The sequence below is a fragment of the Ochotona princeps genome, chromosome 22, assembly GCF_030435755.1.
Source record: "Ochotona princeps isolate mOchPri1 chromosome 22, mOchPri1.hap1, whole genome shotgun sequence".
Taxonomy (NCBI): domain Eukaryota; kingdom Metazoa; phylum Chordata; class Mammalia; order Lagomorpha; family Ochotonidae; genus Ochotona; species Ochotona princeps.
This window is the reverse complement of record NC_080853.1, coordinates 7,006,378-7,026,996: the sequence shown is the minus strand read 5'-3', so window position 1 is coordinate 7,026,996 and position 20,619 is coordinate 7,006,378. Positions and strand designations below refer to the sequence as shown.

Genomic DNA, 20,619 nt, shown 5'->3' with positions numbered 1-20,619 from the left:
TCTCAGGAGGCAGCTACATGAGTGTGAGTGTGTGTTTCGCAGTCGGCTGAAGCTGTTGACTCTTTTTTTTTTTTTAAAGATTTATTTTATTTTTTATTACAAAGTCAGATATACTGAGAGGAGGAGAGACAGAGAGGAAGTGGAGCTGCCGGGATTAGAACCAGCGGCCATATGGGATCAAGGCAAGGACCTTAGCCACCAGGCCACGCCGCCAAGCCCGCTGTTGACTCTTTTCTTGGAGTGCTGTAAGCACATGCCATAAAATGCTCACATGCCATAAAGCGCTCACATGCAGTAGAATCCAATGCAGACAGAGTTGATACAAATGCACTTCTATCCATGAGGGCCCAGGGATCTGCTGGCTTCCAACTCTCCTTTCTATTGAAGATGGAGGCAGTGAGTGCTTCTTAAACATTTACCCCGTGTGGCTGTAGAATAGTTTTCTAGAAGTGGATCTGCAGGGCAAAGGTCTTATGCATAGGGATGACTTTTGCCTAATGGCTCCTTGCAAAAATTTGGAACAACCGATTCTCCCAACAGTGCATGGGGGAAAAGGACCTGCTTCTTATTGAACTTAGGGAACCATCCCCAGTAACAAAGTGTTCTTTCCTTGAGCCTTTAACTGTATCCTGTTTTTGTCTTCCTTTGAGAGGTAGACACCCATGGAAATGAGAGAGAGATTGTGAGAGATCCTTCAGTGTCTTCCCATAGCCAGGGCGGTGCTGGACCAAACACGGGAGCCAGAGCCCCATCGCTTGAGCCCTCCCTGCTGCCTCCCAGGGTGCAGGTTGGCAGGAAGCTGGCATCAGGAGCCAGAGCTGGGCTTTAAGCCCAGGTCCCTCAGTGTAGCCACAGGCATCTTAGCTGCTAGGCCAAACGCCAGCCCCTGAGGTCCTGTCGCCTGAGCGAGGTTTTCTATGTTCGTAGCTGCTCCACCAATAAATGTAGCATATTTATGGTGGGATAGGTCATGGCTACTTCTTGTTCAAATCTAGTTTTACACGTACTTTCCACTGTGAAATTATACCCCTCCATTTCGAACAAAGGGTATTTGTACAAATAACATCAGTCCTAAAGAGGGGTCATTGCCATCAGTTTATTCCAAAATGGAAGGAAAGATGCAGTCTTTACTTTGTGATTGGTGGGTGGTGACAAGCTAGAAAAGCATGCTCACCACAAGTGGGGTTAGCCGTGAGCACCATTGGTCCTCCTGGGTGGTGGGGAGAGCCTGCGCAGATGGGTGGGTGGCAGCTTCTTACCTGAGGTGGCTAGGCTCGGGCCACAGAGGGCTGACGCCTGACGGTGGTCGGGTGCATGACTTCAAAAGACCACCTTCTTGGCATGTGGGCGTGATCTAGGTGCTGGGACCACACGGGATGGCGCAGTGCGCACACGTGGCATGGGCTGCTGCCCAAACCGCCAAGTTCAACCGACCCTGAGGAAATCAAGGGCGGCCGAGGAGGGGACTTCTTGCATTCACACAGGTGCTTGAAGGCTGCTGCTGCTTGTGTAGAAATGGGCCGACCTGGGCGTGCACCAGCTCGGTCACCTCCAGAGTGGGGAGCTGGTCTTAGCCTTAGGCTGTAGTTCTGAATACGACCAGTGGGTGGGGCTGAAGGACAACGAACAAGCTAGGGCTCTGACTCCCTCCAGGCTTGGGCCAGGCAGGCTGGGCTGCTGGTCCCGCTGGTAAACACGCGTAGGCACACACGTGCTCCCACGGCAGTAGCAGCCACTCTGAACCAAGGACTCGCGAGCCTCATTTGCATGCAAACATCTGCCTTTCCAAGGGCCACACGTGCTTTCTACTCTATGATCCAAGGAAACTGCAGTGGGCACATGGCTGGACAGCCTGTGGACACGGAAGATGGGGTGAAGGAACAGCCTGAGGCCAGGGAAGCATAGCAGCTAGGTGGGGACCCAGTTGTTACCTGGGCTGTTAGGGGTCCTGGTTGAATTGAGAAGCCAGGGCTCTAGCGTTTCCATAAGATTTCCGGTATAAAATATCTGCTTTGGGCCTGGCGCGGTAACCTAGAAGCTTAAGTCCTCACCTTGCATGCACCAGGATCCCATATGGGCGCCGGTTCTAATCTCAGCTTCTCCACTTCCCATCTAGCTCTCTGCTTGTGGCCTGGGAAAGCAGTTGAGGATGGCCCAAAGCCTTGGGACCCTGTGCCTGCATGGGAGACCCAGAAGAGGCTTCTGGCTTCAGATCGGCATAGCTGTGGCAATTGAGGCTGCGTGGGGAGTGAATCATCCGCCGAAAGATCTTCTCTCTGTGTATCTGACTTTCCAATTAAAAAAAAAAGTTAAAAAACAAAAACATGAGCTTCACTCAGTGCAATGCGTGGCCCCAGGACCAATCATGGAGCTAGAGGTCTGGGTACATCTCTTCCTGTCCGCCACTGGGGCGGTGCACCTGTTGGCTGGATCCTGTGTCGTGTGCCCGTGCCCTGGCTGCCAGGGAAAGAGAGTCATGTGGTGGGTGGGGCAATACACGATCCAATCCATGAAGTTGGAGGTTCTTCAAGTCAACGAGATGTTCCGAACTGAGACACAACAAAGGACCAGAACAAGTCCAGCACATACTTTAGGTATGACTTCGGAAGCTGGGGGAGTGAGTTATGGCTGCCGCAGGCTGGGGTGGAGGGGATAGCAGTTGTGCTATATTGGCCGAGTGCTTACTAGGTGCCGTTCAAGCACGACAACTCACTTCACCCTGTGCATCAGGAGTCGCCATTTCACAGCCGAGGAAATCGAGGCTCGGTGAGGAGAAGGGGACTAACCACCTGCAATCCGTCTATCCGGGGAGTCCATCCAGGGAGTGTGCCTTGTGGATGCCTGTGGGCTCCAGTCCTGGACGCCGCTGCCACCTAGTGCCCTGCTCCCCCAACTCACGTGCAGGTGGTGCTCCGGTCCTTAACTTGACCCTAGAGTTTCTGACCCCTGCCTGCCCAGCTCCCAGAGATCCGGAGGGGGACAGTGTGGGGTAGGGTTAGCCCTGGGGTTCTTCACTTGAATTCCTGGCATTGGAAGACTCCAGTGTGGGCAGGGCAGAGAGCTGCCAACAGCCTCAGAATGCATCTTGGGCAGAAGTGTGAGGAGGCCTCTGCCCTGTGCACTCCCTGCTTGCCAAGCGGTCATCATGCCCCAAGATCCTATGCTCTCCTCGCCCTACTCCTGCTGGTCCCACCAGGGTCATCTGAGCCCAGGACTTTTCTAGTGTTCCCTGGTACACCTGGGCCCCTTTAACCTGCTGGCAGGTGCAGCAGATGCAGCACTCTGAATAGCAAGGGGTGGGAGCCCCCCCCAACTCACCCCCAGGCTCTGTTTCTGCCCCTGACCACCCTAAAAGCACAGCTGGACTTCTTGCAGGAGCACCCCCGCCTCCCCGCTCCCCCCCCCCCCAGTGTGCCCAGTTACCTAGAGGCCAATGGGCTGCGGCTGAGAAGCCACACAGGCCACTTGCAGAGCTGTAGATTCTAAGTGTTGTTTATTTGGTTTACTTTCCAACAGCTTCTGTCCCTCCCCTCCAGCCCGGCTGCGGTGCAGTTGCGTCTTGCATTCTTGGAGTCTGCTTTTATCTTACTTACTTTCCACCTCTCAGCAGTCTGGGTCAATGGAGAAATGAGATCCAGTCCGGGGAGATGAGCACTCCCGCTGGGAGACTAGCTGGAAGGAGATGGAATCCGAGATGGTTTTCCCAGCCAGCTCCCTCCTGCAGTGTGCAGAGGCGCATTGGGGGAAGTTGCTGGGAGGGGCAAGGCTGGCAGGAGCTTTCAGGAATACACCCTGTCCCAGCTTCCTCTCTCTGCTCTGCCCAGGAGAACTGGGCAGGCTGGCGTGGCAGCACGGCTAGTGTGGTGGCACAGGCTCAGCACGTTTCCTGCCCCCCTGGAGGTCCTCCTCCCCCAAAACTAGGGTGGGGAACTACCAGCAGGTGCAGGGCTCGGTGTAAGATTAAGCACCTAGGGCTGGGCACTTTATGAAGAAAAGGGGTGTCTCCCGCTCAGGGGTTCAGGAGCACAGCAGTGACATCTTCTGGGTCTGGGACGGAACGCCCTGACTGTCTCTAATGGTGTCAAGGTGGGAGTGTGTGGAGTGGGAGAGATTACATGGGGAGACAGGAAGGCAGAGATTGGGGAGGGGTCAGGCTCCCTGCTGTACTGTTTCCCTCCTGAGAACTAAGGAGCTTCACAAGAGCTCCGCTCAGGGCTGCCAGAGTCACTGGCTCCAGGCACCTCCCCACCTCCTCCCAGGCTTCGCTTCTTAAAGGACCAAGCAAACCCTACCTACAGCACAGATCCACTCTCTCAGCCCTGGGACATAGGCGGTTGGTTTGCTGGAGTGCCCTTCCTAAGGGCTTCTGCTTGGATTTGCAAAGCAGGTGCTAACAACAGATGGGCGCTGCTACGTTTATTGTTTCTCCCCCGGGCTATGGGTGGTGATGGTGTTTGTCTCAACCCTGAGGCTTAGCCTTATTCAGTGTTTCTGGGACACAAAGTAACCTTCAGTTTCTGCTCTAGGTAACTTTTGCGTTCCTTTATACAGCTTTCGCTTTCAGGGAACGCAACACTACGATTTGTCCGTAGAGGGCGCCATAGGGCACCTCAGGTTTCTCACTTGTGTCATCTCCCCCTCACAGTCCCATCAAATTCCCTACAAGGGATTCCATCTTCTGGGTCAGTCCAAAGCCAGGAGCTTCTGGGTCTCACACATGAATGTAGGAGACCAAGCAGTTAGACCCTCTTCCACTGCCATCCCAGGAGCATTAGAGCTGCATAGAAAGTGCGGTAGAAACCAGCGTCCACAGGGGATACTGGCCCTGCAGGAGGCAGCTTCACCTGCTTCACCACAGCGCTCTCCCAGAGGACAGAGTCTTAAACTGTCAGGAATTGGCATGGGGACACCACAGTCAAGCCCAAGGAATGGAAGCTGTAAGCTGGAGAGAAACTGACCACCGTGGTCTTGTGTAATTGCCCCTGAAGTTTCTGCTCTCCTCCTCTCTGTATATCTGACTTTCCAAAATAAATAAATAAATCTTTGAAAATAAATAAATAAAAAAAGAAAGAAAGGCAGATTGACAGAAAGAAGGAGACAGAAAGATCTTCACTGCTGGCTCACTCCCCAAATGGCCCCAATCTCTGGAGCTAGGCTGATCTGAAGCCAGGAGCCTCTTGGTCTCCCACGTGGGTTCAGGGTCCCAAGGCTTTGGGCCGTCCTCGACTGCTTTCCCAGGCCACAAGCAGGGAGCTGGATGGGAAGCAGGGCTGCTGGGATTAGAACCAGTGCCCATATGGGATCCTGGTGCACATAAGGCAAGAATTTGAGCTGTTAGACTACTGCACCAGGCCCCCTGCTTCCTTTACCTTACGCCCTGCACTTCTGATAGAGGAGGCCTTGAGACTGCATTGTGAAGTTGGCCTCCCAAGCCCTTCCCGACAGGAGTCCTGGAGAAGCACTGAGCTAAATGGAGATTGGGAGCCCCGGGACCTCAGCAAAGAAGCTGAATTGTGAAAGTCTGTGAGGCAGCCTGCCCCAACAGCCACAGTCACACAGCGCCGCCTGGGGCGTATGCCATGAACCTCTTCTGGCTCAGAAGAGAAATCTTGGGGCCTCCCAGTTCTTAACAGGCCTGGGGACACGCCGCTAAGTCCCCCTGCAGGTGGGAGGTCAGGATCTGCAGTCCCCTCTCCCTCCCACGAAGGCCTGTGAGGTCGGGGATCACACTGCCTGGATCACAGGACACATCAGATTCTTCAAGGCAAGAACAGGACACCCCCACATGCAGAGGCCCCACCTGCTTCTCAGCCGGGCCCTGCCTCCGCCTTTGGTATCTGTGGTGGGGGAAGAGGCGTCCCTCCCAGCACTTCTCTGGGGGCTCCCTCTGCTTTCTGGTTCCCCTGAGCTTTGAAATACTCCATTTTTTAAATTGCTCAGCACACTCTGCTTCTCTCTGTTCAGCATTACAGTTACCCCCTGCCTCTCAGAGCCCCTTCTGAAGCAGGGGCTCAGCGGGTGGTTAGAAAGGCCATTCCATTTGTATTGGGTGAGATGACAGTGACAGCAAGGCTGGATGGGTGACCCCCCCTGGGCTGGGGCAGGCAGAGCTAATTAGCCAGAAAAGGGACTTCCCAAGTGAAAGGCAGTGGAAGCTGGTGTCGGGGGAGTCTCTAATGGGGCCCTGGGGACTGGGGTGATATTTCCATTCTGTGTCACCACGGGGACACCACACTGAGGCAGCTGTGGCCACCCCACCTGAGACAGGGAGGGAGGGACACACAGAAAGGTAGGAGAGCCGGGCATGGCCAGGCACTGCGGGCACTGGGTCTGCCAGCCACTGAGGAGGACGGGTCGGCATTGAGGTCTGGTTTGTCCCAAAGTTGCCTTCTGCTGCCTGGCAGAAGGAGGCCATGGGGTTGGGGGTGGAGAAGCAGGCGACGCTCCTGTGACCGGGCAGGTGGGAACATGGTTGTGAGGGTTCCCTGTGCACAAAGACCCTCCCTGTTCCCACACCTAGGGTTCCCATGGTGCCAGCTGAGGAGGGACTTGGGACTGGAGCTCTCCGTGTGTGAAGTCTGCCCTGCCTAGGGACGTCTGATGGGGCCCAGGGAGGCCTTTGGGGCTCCTGTCTGTGCCTCTCTGACCACTATGGGGGCCAGGGACCTCTGGCCTGGAGTACTAAGTCCCACTGTGACTTCAGATTTAGATTCACGTAAGCTGCATAAAACCTTTCCCTTCCCCTCACGTGTTAGAATAAACGTGCAGCAGAACCAAAACACACCCTGGTTTTAAGATTTAGCAGAGCCATTCCATCTTGTGGTCAGTGATGCTCACAGGTGGCAAGGGGTGCCTTCAAAGTCTGAAAACAAACTGTAAGACATCAAGCCGAATAGAAGGTGGGACAGAGAGAGAGAATGTGAAAGGGGAAGAAGGGAGAAGAGCTGGAGGCAGGGAAGGAGACAGAATGCCAGATGGAGAGGCAACAGCCCCTAGGCCAGCTCACCCTGCTCCTCCACCCCCCACCTGGCCCCCTGGCCTGAGGGACCCCTGGACCCAGCTCTGGTCCTGGCAGCCCCTGGCCCGTGAGTCCGGGAATCACCACTGGGAATCACCCACGCTGTCTTTTCCAGCAGCTCCAGGGAAGGCATTTTCTTCCCCTTCCTTCGTTTCCTCTCTTGGGACACAGTACATGCGCACAACAGACTAGGTGGATACACAGAGGGACGGACGCACAGTGCGTGTTGGTGTTGGCTGCTCTATTTTCCTCTACCCGCAGCCCCGCACAGCCAGTTCTCGCTGGGCACAGTGGTCACAGGGTGGGAAGGGAAGCCGTGTTCTCGGTGGGAGTGACACACAGGGGCAGGAGCTGGGGCTGGGAGGGAGCTCAGCCAGGGCGGAGCCGGCACCCACCTTCCCCTCCCCCAGCTGCAGGCCAGATGTCCTTCCCCGAGGAGGCCCTGGTCAGAAGCGCAGTGGTGGCGCCGCGGCGGTGGCTGGGGCTCAGCGCGGGTCTCTGCCATCGGAGGAGGCACTTTCGAAGAGGATGTCGCTGTCTTGCGATTTGGTCTTGAGCAGGAACTGCGCCCTGCGGAACAGCACCCGCTCCTGCTCCTGCTTGAGCTCCAGATAGGAGCGCGAGAAGGTGTGGAAGATGGACGTGACTGGGAAAGCCATGAGGAGGATCCCACTGAGGATGCTACTGAGCGCCACCACCTGGCCCGGCGTGCTGCGCGGCACCATGTCGCCATAGCCCACGGTGGTCATGGTGATGACGGCCCACCAGTAGCAGGCGGGGATGCTGGTGAACTCGGGGCTGTCGGCCATCTCGTTCTCGATGACGTAGAGGAGCGGGGCGAAGAGCGCGATGGCCACGCACAGGAAGAGCAGCAAGAGGCCGAACTCGCGTGTGCAGCGGCGCGCTGTGAGCCCCAGCGTCTGCAGCCCCAGAGAGTGGCGCGCCAGGCGCATCACGTAAAGGATGCGCAGCGCCCGCAGCACGCGCAGCACCAGCCCCACCTTGTCCAGGTAGCTGTTGCCCGCGCTGGACTTGCGGCGGCCTGCGGCGGCCGCGCCGTCCACCAACAGTGTGACGTAGTAGGGCAGAATGGCCACCAGGTCAATGAGTGTGAGTGGGCTGCGCAGGAAGGCGAACTTGCTGGGCGCCTGGATGAAGCGCAGGACGAACTCGAGTGAGAACCAGCCCACGCACACGGATTCCACGATGAACACGTTGTGGCACATCTGGGAACACTGGCCCTGGTGGAGGGGGACAGGCGACAGGTGGGTCGAGGTTAGGTTGTGTCCCTAAGGGCACCTCCTACAAGCTAAACCCCATCCAGGCTCCCCTGCCCACCAACCCCTTGGCAGGAGACCAACCTAGGAGGGGGGGAGACCCTCAGTGCCACTCTTCCTCCTCCCAGCAGACCCCTGGAACAAGTGCTTTGTTCTTGAATTCCTTTTGTATATAAACTCAGGGCGCAAACCACTTCTCTGTCCCTGGCCATGTCCACCTGCACAGCCACGGCTCCCTCCTGGGTTCCCCCCGCCTACAGCCCACTTTGTACACCAGCCAGAGGCATGCCTAAGGCTCATGAGGACCCTGGCTCTCCTCCACTCAGGACCCTCCGCAGCTCTAGAGGGACCTGGACACAAAATCCTGAGCTGTCCGTACATCCATCACCTCTCTGATGTTCTCCCACCACAGCAGCTCTCCTGCCACAGCCTCTCTGGTCTCCCCAAGTCACAAACACCCATGTGGCTCCTGCCTTCAGCTCCTGGTTTTCCAGGGGAACCCCTCTGATGAAAACTCCCATCTTTTTTTGCACCCCAACTTTTGTTATCCTGAGCTACTGGTTCTTTGAGCTCATCCTTTCTCAGGAGGCGTTGTAAGTCACTGCTTCTCAGGCTTACTGCCCGGCCCCACCCACCACTGCCCTGGCAGATTCTAATGGGGGGGGGCAGGGCACTCTGTGCAAGCCACTGGCCGCCCAGAAAGGCCAGGCACACAGCAGGTGTTCGATGCAGGCCTGTCCTGGGTATCAAGTGGCAAAACCTTGCACGGAACTCAGATGGGGCTGCAAATGCAGAGCAGACAGGGGCCAGGCAAGCAAGTGGACACGCATGCTGTGAAAGGACATCCTTCAGTGGGGTCTGCCTGCAGGCTGCCAGCTCGTCTGCCTGGTCTGGGGCCCAGCTGGACAGCAGGCAGTGCATCCAGGCCCTGTTCTCAGCAGGGGCCGTTGGCAGAGCAGGAGCATGAAGAGGGTTCTAGCTCAGGTGGTATGTGGATTCTTGGGCACGAGCGGGTTCGGTGGGTCCTGCTCTCAGAGTTCTCTAGGAGGGTGGAGATAGGAACTATTACTTACAGGCAGGGGTGGGGGGGGGGCACCTTGAGATTGGGAAATCCTCTCTTTCAGGAAGGCTTCCTGAACTGTTCTGTTCCAAGAAGTCCCAGCCATGTCCCTGCACTTCTCACACAGGGCCTCTACAGGCTCATTCTCATCGCTGGGGGGGGGGGGGTGTCCTGTGTTCCATCATACCTCCATCGGGATTGACTTGGAGCCTCTTGAGGTTGGAAAACTTGTCCTGATCATAGTCACACGGCCTTCCCTGTGGAGCCTGCATACAGAAGGCACTCAAATGCGAGAAGCTAAAAATGAGAATTTTTCTATGGATACCACCTGACTTTGGAATGTTGGTGATCAAGTCCGAACTGGGGGAAAGGGTTCAAAAAGTGTGTGGGAAGCGGAATGACTAGATGTGTATTTTGGAGCAAATTGTTTGAGATCCACGTGTGCTTTCTCTTGTGAACTTTCTGAAAGTCCCTGGGACCTGGGGACTTGCCCCTGCGTGATTAAGGACACAAATTGGACCTGAATTGGGTTTGGCTGCTCTGCTCCAGTGTCTTCCTCTGTTGCGTGGGGGTAACAACACCTCCCCTCACCTCCAGTTTCGTTCCCCCAGGGTTGCAGGAGGAGATCAGGTGCAGGCAGGGGAGGTAACCCCGGCACCCCACTCTCAGGGAGCGCTTAGAGGAGAGACACGCTGCGGCAGACGCAGGAGGGAACCATGTGCACACAGCCCTTGGGTAACACAGAGAGACACTCAGTGATTTCGGGGACTGCAGGAAGCATGCTGGACTGTTGTTAGAGAAGGGGTCTGGGAGCTGGAGAGATGAATGGTGTGACGAACGTCTCGTGCTAAGCTCAGGGCCAGCATGTCTGAACCATACCATCCACAAAGTACTCAACTAGTGACGGAAGGCTGGGCCCTTAGCCTGGTGCTTGTGGTGCCCATCAAGACGCCTGCATCCCAGATCTGGGTGCCTGGGATTCACTCCTGGCTCCCGCCCCTGACTCCAGCTTCCTGCTAATGCAGACCCTGCGAGGCAGTGGTGATGGTTCAAGGAGGAATTGAGCCCTGCCACCTACATGGGAGACCTGGATGGACTGAGCTTCCAGCTCCTGGTTGCAGCCCAGCCTGGCTGCAGCCCTCTGTAGGCACTTGGAGAGTGAAACAATGGATTGAGAGCTCTTTCTACCTATTGTGCCCTATCTTTATTTATTTTTAAAATATTTACTTATTCAAAAGGCAAATTTACAGAGACTGAGAGATACAGAGAAGGATCTTCCATCCACTGATTTACTCTGCAAATGGCTGGCAACGGCCAGAGTTGGCCCCATTCCAAAGGTAGGAAAACCTGGAGCCTGCTCCATGTTTCCCACATGGGTGCAGGAGTTCACGGACTTGGATTTTTTTCCCCCTGTTTTCCTAGCACATTGGCAGGGAGACCCAAAGTAAAACAGCTGGGACTTTGAACCAGTGCTCTGTGGATGTCAGCACTGCAGGCAGAGGCTTTACCTACCACACCACAGTGCTAACCCGCTGCCCTATCTTTAAATAAAGACATTCGTTAAAATCACACTAAGCCAGTGACTGAGTGCCGAACCCTGTTCCAGGCAGAGCAGGGCTGCGGGAAGAGTGGAGAGCAGGACAGACACGGCCAATGACCAGGCAGCATCTCCTGGTGACAGGGAAGCCAACAGCAGGGGACCCTGGGGATGCCATGCAGACAAGGCCTTGGAGTGGAGAGGGGTAAAGGTGGCATGAAGGAGATGCAGAGGGCGCCGGCTGCCTCGGGCCTCCTCACCGGCTTCTCTCACCACAGCAAGTCTCTTACCTGCTCCTCCTCCTCTCTGAGGCTGGGCAAGGTGCTGACCGACAGGTTGACCGCAGTGACGGTGACAAACAGAACAGACAGGCAGGCGAACACCTTGCCCGGCAGCCCCGAGTGCGGCCTCTCTACCATGTCACGCAGTCTCCGCATGCAGCGGCCCAGGCGGCCAGTGGTGGCTGGGGCCAGGCCGTCACTGTCGCGGCTGTCGCTGTAGGGCAGGTCCTCCTCCTCCTCCTCGCGCTCCGCCATCTCGGCGAACTCCTCGATCTTCTGCAGGTAGCGGCGCTTGCAGCAGCCGTCCAGCTGGTCCTCGGCGATGCCCCAGTAGAGCAGCTCCTCCTGGAAGGACAGCGCGCACATCTCGCGCAGCAGCCGCAGCTTGCCGGCCCGCAGGAAGGTGAGGATGGTGCCGAAGGCCCCCGGGTTGCGGTCGAAGAAGAACTCGTTGCAGGTCACATCGTAGTCATCGCACACATTGAGGATGTCGTCGAAGTTGGTGCAGGCCTTGAGCTGGCCCAGCCGCGTCAGCGGGAACTCGTCCAGTGTGGTCCAGGGCAGCGAGTACTTGATGCCCCCAACATTGATGATGATCTGCCGCCGCCGGTCCCCGCCGGGCGGGCTGACCTGGCGGGGGTCGTCCTGGGGCCGCAGGCGCTGCGCCCGGCGGTAGAACACTCCCTTGATGGACTGGCCCTGCGGGAAGAAGGCAGGGTGAAAGGAGGCTTCCGAGGTGCAGCTCAGGGCGCTGTAGTCGTAGTCGGAGTTGTCTCCCGGTAAAAGGGTCATCTTGGGCCTTCACATCCCCCTGGGACCTGGGGAGAGAGTGGGGAGACACGCCATGAGCCCTGGTGCGCCTTCTGCTGGGTCCCACCCTTTCCCAGCTGAGACTGAGACCCCAACTACCACTGCCTTGGGTTTTAGGAGAGGATGTAGTGTGTAGGCTTTTAGGAGGGAATGTGGTATAGGTGAGGTTAGTCCTAGGAGGCCTTGCTCCTTGGGGCACTAGGGGTAGTCTGTGCCCCACAGAGCAGGAGCCCCAGGAAGTGTCTCTCAGGGAGGACCCTGCTTACAGAGGAGAGTGTGCCCAAGTCCCTGTGCTCCCAGGACTCCGTGCCACCCAGCTCTCAGAGCAGAGGATTAGCGCGACCGGAACGAGTTCTCCTCCTCCTCACCGACTCAGGGCCTGCGTCTGGTTCCACCGCAAATCCAGCAAATATTTTGCTTGGCTCAGAGACGCTTTCAAAAATTGAGAAACTCCATGTAAAAAAAAAAACTAAATCCCTATTTTTGGCTTTTCTTAAAAATTCAGAATATCTGGCAACGCGTGGCTCAAATTCCTTCTGAGAAACGGTTGTCCTCCGGCCCACCACAGCCCCCAGCCTTTCCTATCGCCCTCCTCACGCTGACTCTACTTCCCTTCGTGGCCCCGTGGGTCCTGCAGGCTGTTTCTTTGGCATCAAGCTGATACAGGTGGAATCAGTGAGGGTCTGGTGCTTTGCTTTAGAATATAACCATCACTCTCCTGTCAGTCCCTGCTGGAAGCAAGGGGTCATCCACACGGCCCGGCTGTCCCAGGTAAACCTGGTCCCAATGCCATGGGGTCACTCTGAGCTGCGGACAGGAGCAGGGGCACCCCACCCCACCCCCGTAGGGATGCGAGACAGGGTTTTGACAGGGGCTTTCGCAGGAAAACCCATTCCCCCTACTCATTCATCTCTGGAGAAAGCCTGTTTCCCAGACTGGGATTGGGACAACTTGGGTGCACCTGTGTTTGAAATAAAAATGGTTTGATCTCAGAGCAGAGTGCGTTTTTAACTTCCCCTAAAATTGGCACCCATTTCCTCAGGCAAAGCTTGCCAGGATCCCTTGGAGGTGTGGGAACAAGCTTGTTTCAAGCCCTGCTCTCAGAGGGTTTTTTCTCAGCTCGCTGCTTTATCTTTGCCGCTAAATGCAGGAGCAAGGAGCAGCAGCGATTGCATCTGGCAAATAGTGAACCTCTCTCACCAAGGCCCAAGGACTCAGCAAGTCCCTCCAGCCTTTGGCTTCCCTGCAGCCACTTCCCGCCCCCGGGCTCAACAGCCAGCTCTAAAATTGGGGTGTGTGTGCTTCCTGGATCCCAAGCACCCTGCAAGGCCAGGGTGCTGGGAAGTGCTACCCGGAGAATAGATGCAGTTCCTGGGGGCATCTTCAACCCCAGAGACAAGTTCATCAATCAAATAGGCCCCCAAGTGGGGCAGTTTTGGATAGTGATGCTGCTTGGCAGCCAGCCTGGCATTCTGGTCTCTCATTTGACCTCAGTTGGGGCCCTGGAGCACGCTGCGTTTCAGGGACTTTGCCACTGAGGGCCTCAGGAAAGCAAAACCATTTGAGAAGGAGGCTGCGATAGCAGAGGTGAGAGGCCCCAGGGGATCTAATGTTCATTCATTCTAATATTCATTCATTTGTTCAGTAGTTATGAACCACTCCCATTGCGTGTGTCAGTCCCGCATGAGACAGACCCCACCCGGGGTCTGTTCACTCGGGGAGACCTCTCTAAATACAACAGAGGAGCAGCTTGAGGCTGCAGTGGGGGGCTGTGATGGAACAGAGTGAGACAATGGATGGAGAAGGATGACCATGGAGCATAGGCAGCACTGGCTGGAGGGTTCTGGAGGGATTCCTGGAGGAGGGGACCTTGGAAGAAGCTAGCTTCCTAGATGTAATACCCGGGCTGCTGGTGTCTTAGGCAGAGGGCAGAGAGCAGATGGTGGCTGGCTGGAAGCCACTGCGTCGTTGTGAAAAGAGATGCTGAGGCTGAACAAAGCAAGGACTGAAGACCTGGGTAGATGGGAGATGCACTGGCGGGGGATTGGTGCAGGCTGAAGGCAAGCGAACCAGGGCAGTACCTTCATGGGGTGACAGGCAGGTGGCGCTATGGTGAGTCGTGCAGGAGAGCAGTTCCTGGCTGTGTGTGGGATGAGGGCTGGGACGATGATGCATGACCAAATATGACCTGGAAGTGTGTGTGAATGTGTGTATATGTGAGTCTCTGTGTGTGTGCATGAGTATGTTTCCCTGTATGAGTGTGTGTGTACATATATGTGAATGTGATTCTGTATGTAAGTGAACATGTATGTGAATGTGTGGGTTTGTAAGTGCATGTGTGTGTGTGTGCAGCTCTGACCTTCCTGTGGGGAAGCCAGGGTCTAGGCTCGCAGAGCTGTAGTGAAGCCCAGAGCCAGGGGCCTGGGCAGTGGCACTGCCAAGGCTGTGTCACATTCGGTCCAGGTGGTCAGTGCAAGAAGACACCTCTGGGGGCAACTGGGAGACAAAACGGTTGACTACTCCCCAGTCCTAATTCCTGAGACTCCATGGCAAGGAGATGGTGTGCAATGGACCCAGCACAGATGGACTCCAGGCCACCACTGGCTTTGACGATGAGCCTGGTGGCCCTCTTAGCTGAGGCAGACCCACTGCAAACCTCTGACAGCCAATCACCAGCTCAGGCCATTCACTCCAGTGCGAAAGGAGTTGATGCTCCTTGGCTGGGGCAGGCTCAGGGCCTGCTGGCTTTGAAGCCAGGAGCTCTGGGCTCACATCTTCATCTACCTCTGTGACACAGTTTCTCTATCTGTGAAATGGGGCTGTGAATAGCTCCTGCCTCCTCCCACAATAGTGAGGATCAAGACAGATGATTTGGTGAACACATCTGGCTCATGGTGAGCCTTCAATAGATGCTGGGTGGGCCTGTCATCTACCACAGACAGCTTCACCAACCGACAGCGTCTTCTTTTCTGATCTGACCCACTGAGGCCCAAACCCAGCACTCCACGGCAGGACATCCTGGGACACCCGGGAAAGTTTTCAGGCAGCGCCGAGGGACATGGAGGCCATTGTGTTAGTGTGCCAGGAATCCTACTCCTGGGCCTGTCTCCCACATGCAGAGCCACGGAGCTGCAGAAGGCAAGGTCGGCACCGCATTCTTGCACTCAAATCCTTCACTCAGTGCCTGCCTCTGGGCAGGCAGGGCTAAGAGAGGGACAGAACACACAAAAGTGTGTCCTATGTGGCACATGGCACTTGTGAGTCCCTCGTGGCCACTGTTAGGGAATGAGTAAGTGAGTTGTGGCAAGTACAGATGGCAGGATCCTGCAGACTACACACAGGAGTCAGAAGTCATGAACAAGACGCAGGTTTGGCAACATGTCTTGGTCTTGAAAACGTGGAGCTGAGCAGAAAAGGAGAGAAGCTGCCACACTGTGCCATTCCCGCAAATGAGCACACACAGCCTCACAGCTTTTGCAAGGACTGAAGCACACTTAAGGATTGCTAGCAACTGAGTGGAGAGTGCCTGCAAGGGCAGGGGAAGAGGCAGCCTTGGAAGAGAGGAGGAAGATGTCCAGCTGGGCTGGCCCCGGGCAGCAAGAAAAAGAGCTGAGAAGCGGGGGGCGCAGCTCTCATCACCCTGGGCTTTATCTAGGCTCCAATGCTGGGCATGAGGGGCACAAAACCAGAGAAAAGGGAGCTGCCAGGAACACCTGGAGCTCTTGAGGGGTGGAGGGACTATAAGTACAAGAGCTGCTCTGGGTGTTAGTGGGAGCCCCCGTCTTCTACCCTATTGCCCAATGCTCCCAGGGCTCTGGAAGGCTGTGTGGGTGCCACTTAGGGAAGAGCTTCACAGAGAAGCAGAACCCTGGTGGCTGATGAGAGGCGCTATCCTCCTCAAGGACTCCTCACCTACTCCTTTGGGAGCCCAGAGACCCACTCACAGCTCCCCTGTGACATCTCATCCTTCCTCTTGGATGGAAGAGGATGCTAACAAGTTCCAACTTGGGCTGAGTGCACATGTCCAAAGATGAGCGATCATGGTGCCTGACTGGAGGTCTGGAGGGCCGCCTTACCCCCAGGCCAGTCAGTGGGGCATGTATGGGGTTTTGCCGCCACCTCTGTGGCCTGAGCCGCCCACCCACACTCTTGCCTTTCTGGCTTCCCTGAGCCTCTCCAAGCCCCCGAAGGACATGGCTCTCTCACAGCATTGCCAGGAGGGTCTGGAGGGTGGAGCTGCACTGCACACAGGAACCGGAACCGCATTCCAACCAGGACACAAGAATTCTGGAAACTCCCCTAACCTGCCTTGTCTCAGCTACTAGACCACTGCTACGGTATCCTCGTAGGGTTTCCACACACTGCTGGGCTCCCTCTACTCTATTTTTCCTATCTTGTACCTATGCCTTCTGAGCACCTCTTGGTGGTCTTCTGGGAGGAGGGCTGCTGAAGACAGCAGTGCCTGCACCGTGTTATAAACCATGGTAGCCACAGCCTCACTGGCCAACACACACCCAGGGGCAAGCACTGCGACAGGTGCTTGTGCTGTGCGAGCCTGAACTCAAAAACCCCTATGGTACCGATGGGGAGAGCAAGGCTCCACAAAGTGACAAGGTAAAGCCAGACTTAGGCATGGCTCTGTGGGACTCCAAGCCGCAGGTCTGACCCCAGCATTCTATAGCCTCTGGGCGCTGTTCCTGCCTCCTGGTGTAAGTGTGTGTGTGTGTGTGTGTGTGTGTGTGACATCTCTGTCACCTGCAGTGAGCCAGGGGGTGGGGTCTCCAGTCTATTTTCCGTAGATAGGTTTTTGAGAAGTCTCTCGGGATGAAGGGAAGAAGGCAGCTGCCCAGGATAGGGGACATCCCTTCACGTCTGTTACACAAGAACAGTGCAAGACATCACCAGACCCTGTCACTTGGTTCAGTCCCAGGTTGCCACTAGGGCTTCTGGGACAGCACAGGTGGCAGCCCAGTCCCGCAGGACCCAGGGCCAAGAAATGGCGGCTGTCTGGAGAAGCCACAGTAGAGGCCAGGAGATGCCTCCTCTCCCAGAGACGCTTTAGTGTACTTTGGACTTCTGACCTCTTAGAGGAGACCTGTGAGCTAAGACCACCTGCCAGGAAATTCTTCCCCGGGGTAGCTCCATGGCTTCCTGCTGCTACTCCTTGCTTCATCTGTCACCACTCCCTCTGGGCAGGGGTCCAGCCCACTTCTCCCCACCTGCAACCCCCCAGGCACTGCGTGTTTCACTGTCAGTGTGGCAACCCCCATCTGTCAGGATTAGGGCTCCTAGCTGGGTTGACTCAGAGGCAGGTCATGCTGCATTAATCCCCAATTAAATCGTTAATCAAAACAGATCCAGCCATTAGCCTGGCCCAGGTCCTGGCCTGCTGGGCCTCCAGGAGAGGCTGTGCCCATGTGGGCAATCTGTCTTTCTCAGCCACTTGCTGTCCCTTCTCGACACAATCCAATCATTTCGGACTTCAGACCTGCTTCCTGGAAACTGGAGCCATGCCCCTGGAGGGGGGTGCTGTGCTGGGAGCTGTGCTTCTCCCTCAATCCCTCACCTGCCCCCAAATGGAGACAGTCAGAGTCCCCCCGCTCCCACCATAGAAAGGACCACCTCTGGGACCCCTGTGCTGTTGGCAAGATAGAAGTAGGCAGGGCTTGTCCTCAGCCGGGAGACACATGGAGGCTGTTTCCTGTCTGCCTCCTTGTAGTTCAGCATCTGAGAACACATGGGTACCCAACAGGGTCCCCGGCGGGGCAGGAAGCGGTGGCAGAGGACACTTGATTGTGAGGGAAGCACCATCGAACCAACTACCTACCTTTGGAAGAGCAGGTAAGAAGCAAAGGTCACCACAGGACAGAGGACAAGCCTGGACACAGTTCAGATATGGAGCAAATCCATCGCAAATCTAATTATTTGGGCCCAGCGCAGGCTGGGCTACCCTGGCAACAACTGGTGGCAACCTGTGCTAACCGCCAGCCTGCCTTGCCCTGCCTTGTTTTCGCTTCTGTCTGGAGGAGGCTGGTTAGCCATGGTCTCCCCATCCAAGGGCTCCATTTCCAAGTTTAATGAATCAACCAAGAACGCAGTTCCAGATCTCTGGCAACCTGAAATGTTGACTCTTCTTTATCACCCACTTGAAAAGAGTATGTAGAGAATGGAGCTCAATCAAGACACTCCACAGGGGTCCCAGGGGGAGAAGTCCTTAGTTCTGGCTCCAGGACACAACCTCTATACGCTGCTGCTGCTGCTCCCCAAACCCAGCCTGGTCAGGTTCATAGGGACTCCCTCACCTGCCCCTGATCAGGCTCTGAGGCAGCCACAGCCTGGCTCCTCAAGTCTGGAGAGAGGAACCAAGGCTGTCTCATTTGCAGCTCACTTGCGGTTCCCTCTGGGCTTGCAGTGGGTCCCATGATAGATATCTTTCCATTGTAACGGACCAGCTTAGACCAGCACCCAGGAGGGTTGTCCCCAAGGGTCACAGCGTGCTCACCTGCCCTTCAAGCCTCACCTCCCTCCCTCTCCACACAGCAGGTGTCTCTGGTATAGTCAGAGCAGTCCACTCCAGAAAGACGCCACACCCTGGCCAGGAGCCAATCTGTTACCCACACCAGGTCCTGCCAAACGTGTTCTGCAGGTGTCCTGCCCTGAGCCCCCTGAAGCCATACCTGGGAAGTCACAGATCCTAGTGAATTGACCTGACAGAAGCAGCATATCCCTTCTTCCCCTGCTCTCCAGCAATGAATCAGCCCAGCAACTGCACCCTCCTCTTCTTCGCCGCTCCCCCCACCCCTTATCTCAGGTGTCAGCACACCTACCTAGGTGCCTTGGACACCTGGAGACCTTTTGGTGTTTAAGAAAATACACACAGAGTGGACAGCTTTAGTGCAATCCTGGGAGATGGATCCCCATCACCCTCTACCCCCATCACCATCCTCCCCCAAGGAGCTTTTTCCTCCCCTTTTTGTCCAGTACCCAGTTCGAGCCTCCTGCACTCCAGCAGTGGCTGCTACACATAGGCCTGAGGGTATGTGTGTGGGGGGGGGGGGGGGGTAAGAGATGGCTGCCCAGGCAGGCTGTGTCCTCCCATCTCTGTCCCAGTCCGCCTCTCTTCTTGCTCATAGATCCTTGTCCAGGACCAGCTCCATAGCTGCTGGTTAGATGAAAGCGCAAAGAGCATTTGATATGAGGAGCCGCCATAGCAGGTGCTCAACTCATCTTTGTCCAATCCATGAATGAATGAATGAACTCTTTTCTTTCCTATCAAAGGTTCCAGTGCATTCATGCTGTGACTTGTTTGGTATTGAGTCCCCGAAGCTGAGACCACTTCCTCTCCTGACCCTGGGACGGCAGTGCCCCTCAGCGTCCAGGTCAGTAGGCACTCAACAAACGCTTGTGGAGTTCACGGTTCATGGACGCCCCCACCAAGGCCCCCTGGGGAAGATGCACCACTCGGTATCTGAGGCTGAAACGAATGCACGAGCCACGGGCGCTCCCCCACCCCCACCCCAGAGTCGCGGTGGCGACCCCAAAAAGCCTCTGCCCCTAGTCAGGAAGCAGCTCCAGCCGGGGTGCGTGCAAGGAGAACGTCCCGCATCCCACATTCTGGAGACCTCCCCGCCTCGCCCGCCACCACTCCCCTCTTACCCCTCGCCCCTCTGGAAGCCACCGTCCAGACTCGCACAGTGCGCTTCACAATGCCACCCGCGGCTGCTCCTGGGTTATCCATCGCCCGAGCCTTCCCCCGGGGCAGGTTTTGCGGTCCCCGCAGGGGAGTCCAGCTCACGCCACGTGCAGCTCCCTGGTGCCCGACTTTGCAGGCGCGGGGTCCAATCCTGCCCGGCGAGGCTGCGGAGCGCAAAGTTCTCACCTCAAGTTCCCGTCGCGGCGTCCCTGCCTCGGGGTTGGCCCGGCCGTGGCTTGCGTCCCTCACGGGCAGCTAGTGGGTCCGGGGTGAGGATGCGAGGTGGAGGAGGGGGCTGCAAGCGACCAGGACGCCCGCTCGGTCTCCGGGAGCCGCGGCCAAACTTGGGCCCCGAGGCACTCGGTCCTTCGGCCGCCCCGCCTCCGCGTCCAGGTCCCAGCCCGGCTCCAAGTGCGCCGGGAGCGCGGCGCCGCAGCCGCGGAGGAAGGGAGTCGGGGCAGGAGGCGGGACCGAGGGAGGGGACTGTGCGTGGGGCGGGGAGTGGGCGGGCAGCGGAGCGCGCTGCTGGGACCCAGGCCGCCACAAAGCCCGTTCGAGATATCCAGGTGCCCGCTCAGGGTCCCGGAGTTCTGATCCCGGGACCGTAGCGCGCTTGCTCCAAGGCCGTCTCCAGGCCCTTGCGTCCCCTCTGTCCGCCGCTGGCGCCCCGCGCGCCGCTGCTCTGTTGTCCCCCGGCGCCGTCCAGTGGGGTCACTTGCTTTCCCCAGGGGCGGTGGGGGTTCCCCTTGCAGCGCTGCCTCAGGTGCTCGCGGCCGCCGGTCTGCAGCAAGCTTTCTCTTGGGACCGCCAGCGCCGCGTCAGCTTCTTAGGGACCACTTGGGCCATGCCAGGTAACTTTCTCTGCAGGTCCTGGCCTTCCTCAGCCCTGGAGTTTGTAGGGTCCCGGCCTCCGCGTCCTCCAAGCCACAGTGTGACCAGGGGC

The 20,619-nt window shown here is 56.9% G+C and overlaps 1 protein-coding gene across 2 annotated transcripts; it reads right to left on the bottom strand.

Annotated features, from left to right (window-relative positions):
- Positions 1-7,491: 7,491 nt before the first annotated feature.
- KCNG1 (potassium voltage-gated channel modifier subfamily G member 1) lies at positions 7,492-20,121 on the bottom strand. Of its 2 annotated transcripts, none has more exons than XM_004585903.2 (3): positions 19,863-20,121; positions 11,183-11,991; positions 7,492-8,259 (listed from the first exon to the last, which is right to left on the bottom strand). In XM_004585903.2, the coding sequence occupies exons 2-3, from the start codon at positions 11,963-11,965 to the stop codon at positions 7,504-7,506; spliced, it is 1,539 nt and encodes a 512-aa protein (XP_004585960.2). In that variant the 5' UTR covers positions 11,966-11,991; positions 19,863-20,121; the 3' UTR covers positions 7,492-7,503. The 2 variants fall into 2 exon arrangements, with proteins under 2 accessions (XP_004585960.2, XP_058535526.1); XM_058679543.1 differs by lacking the exon at positions 19,863-20,121 and adding an exon at positions 12,250-12,874.
- Positions 20,122-20,619: the final 498 nt, after the last annotated feature.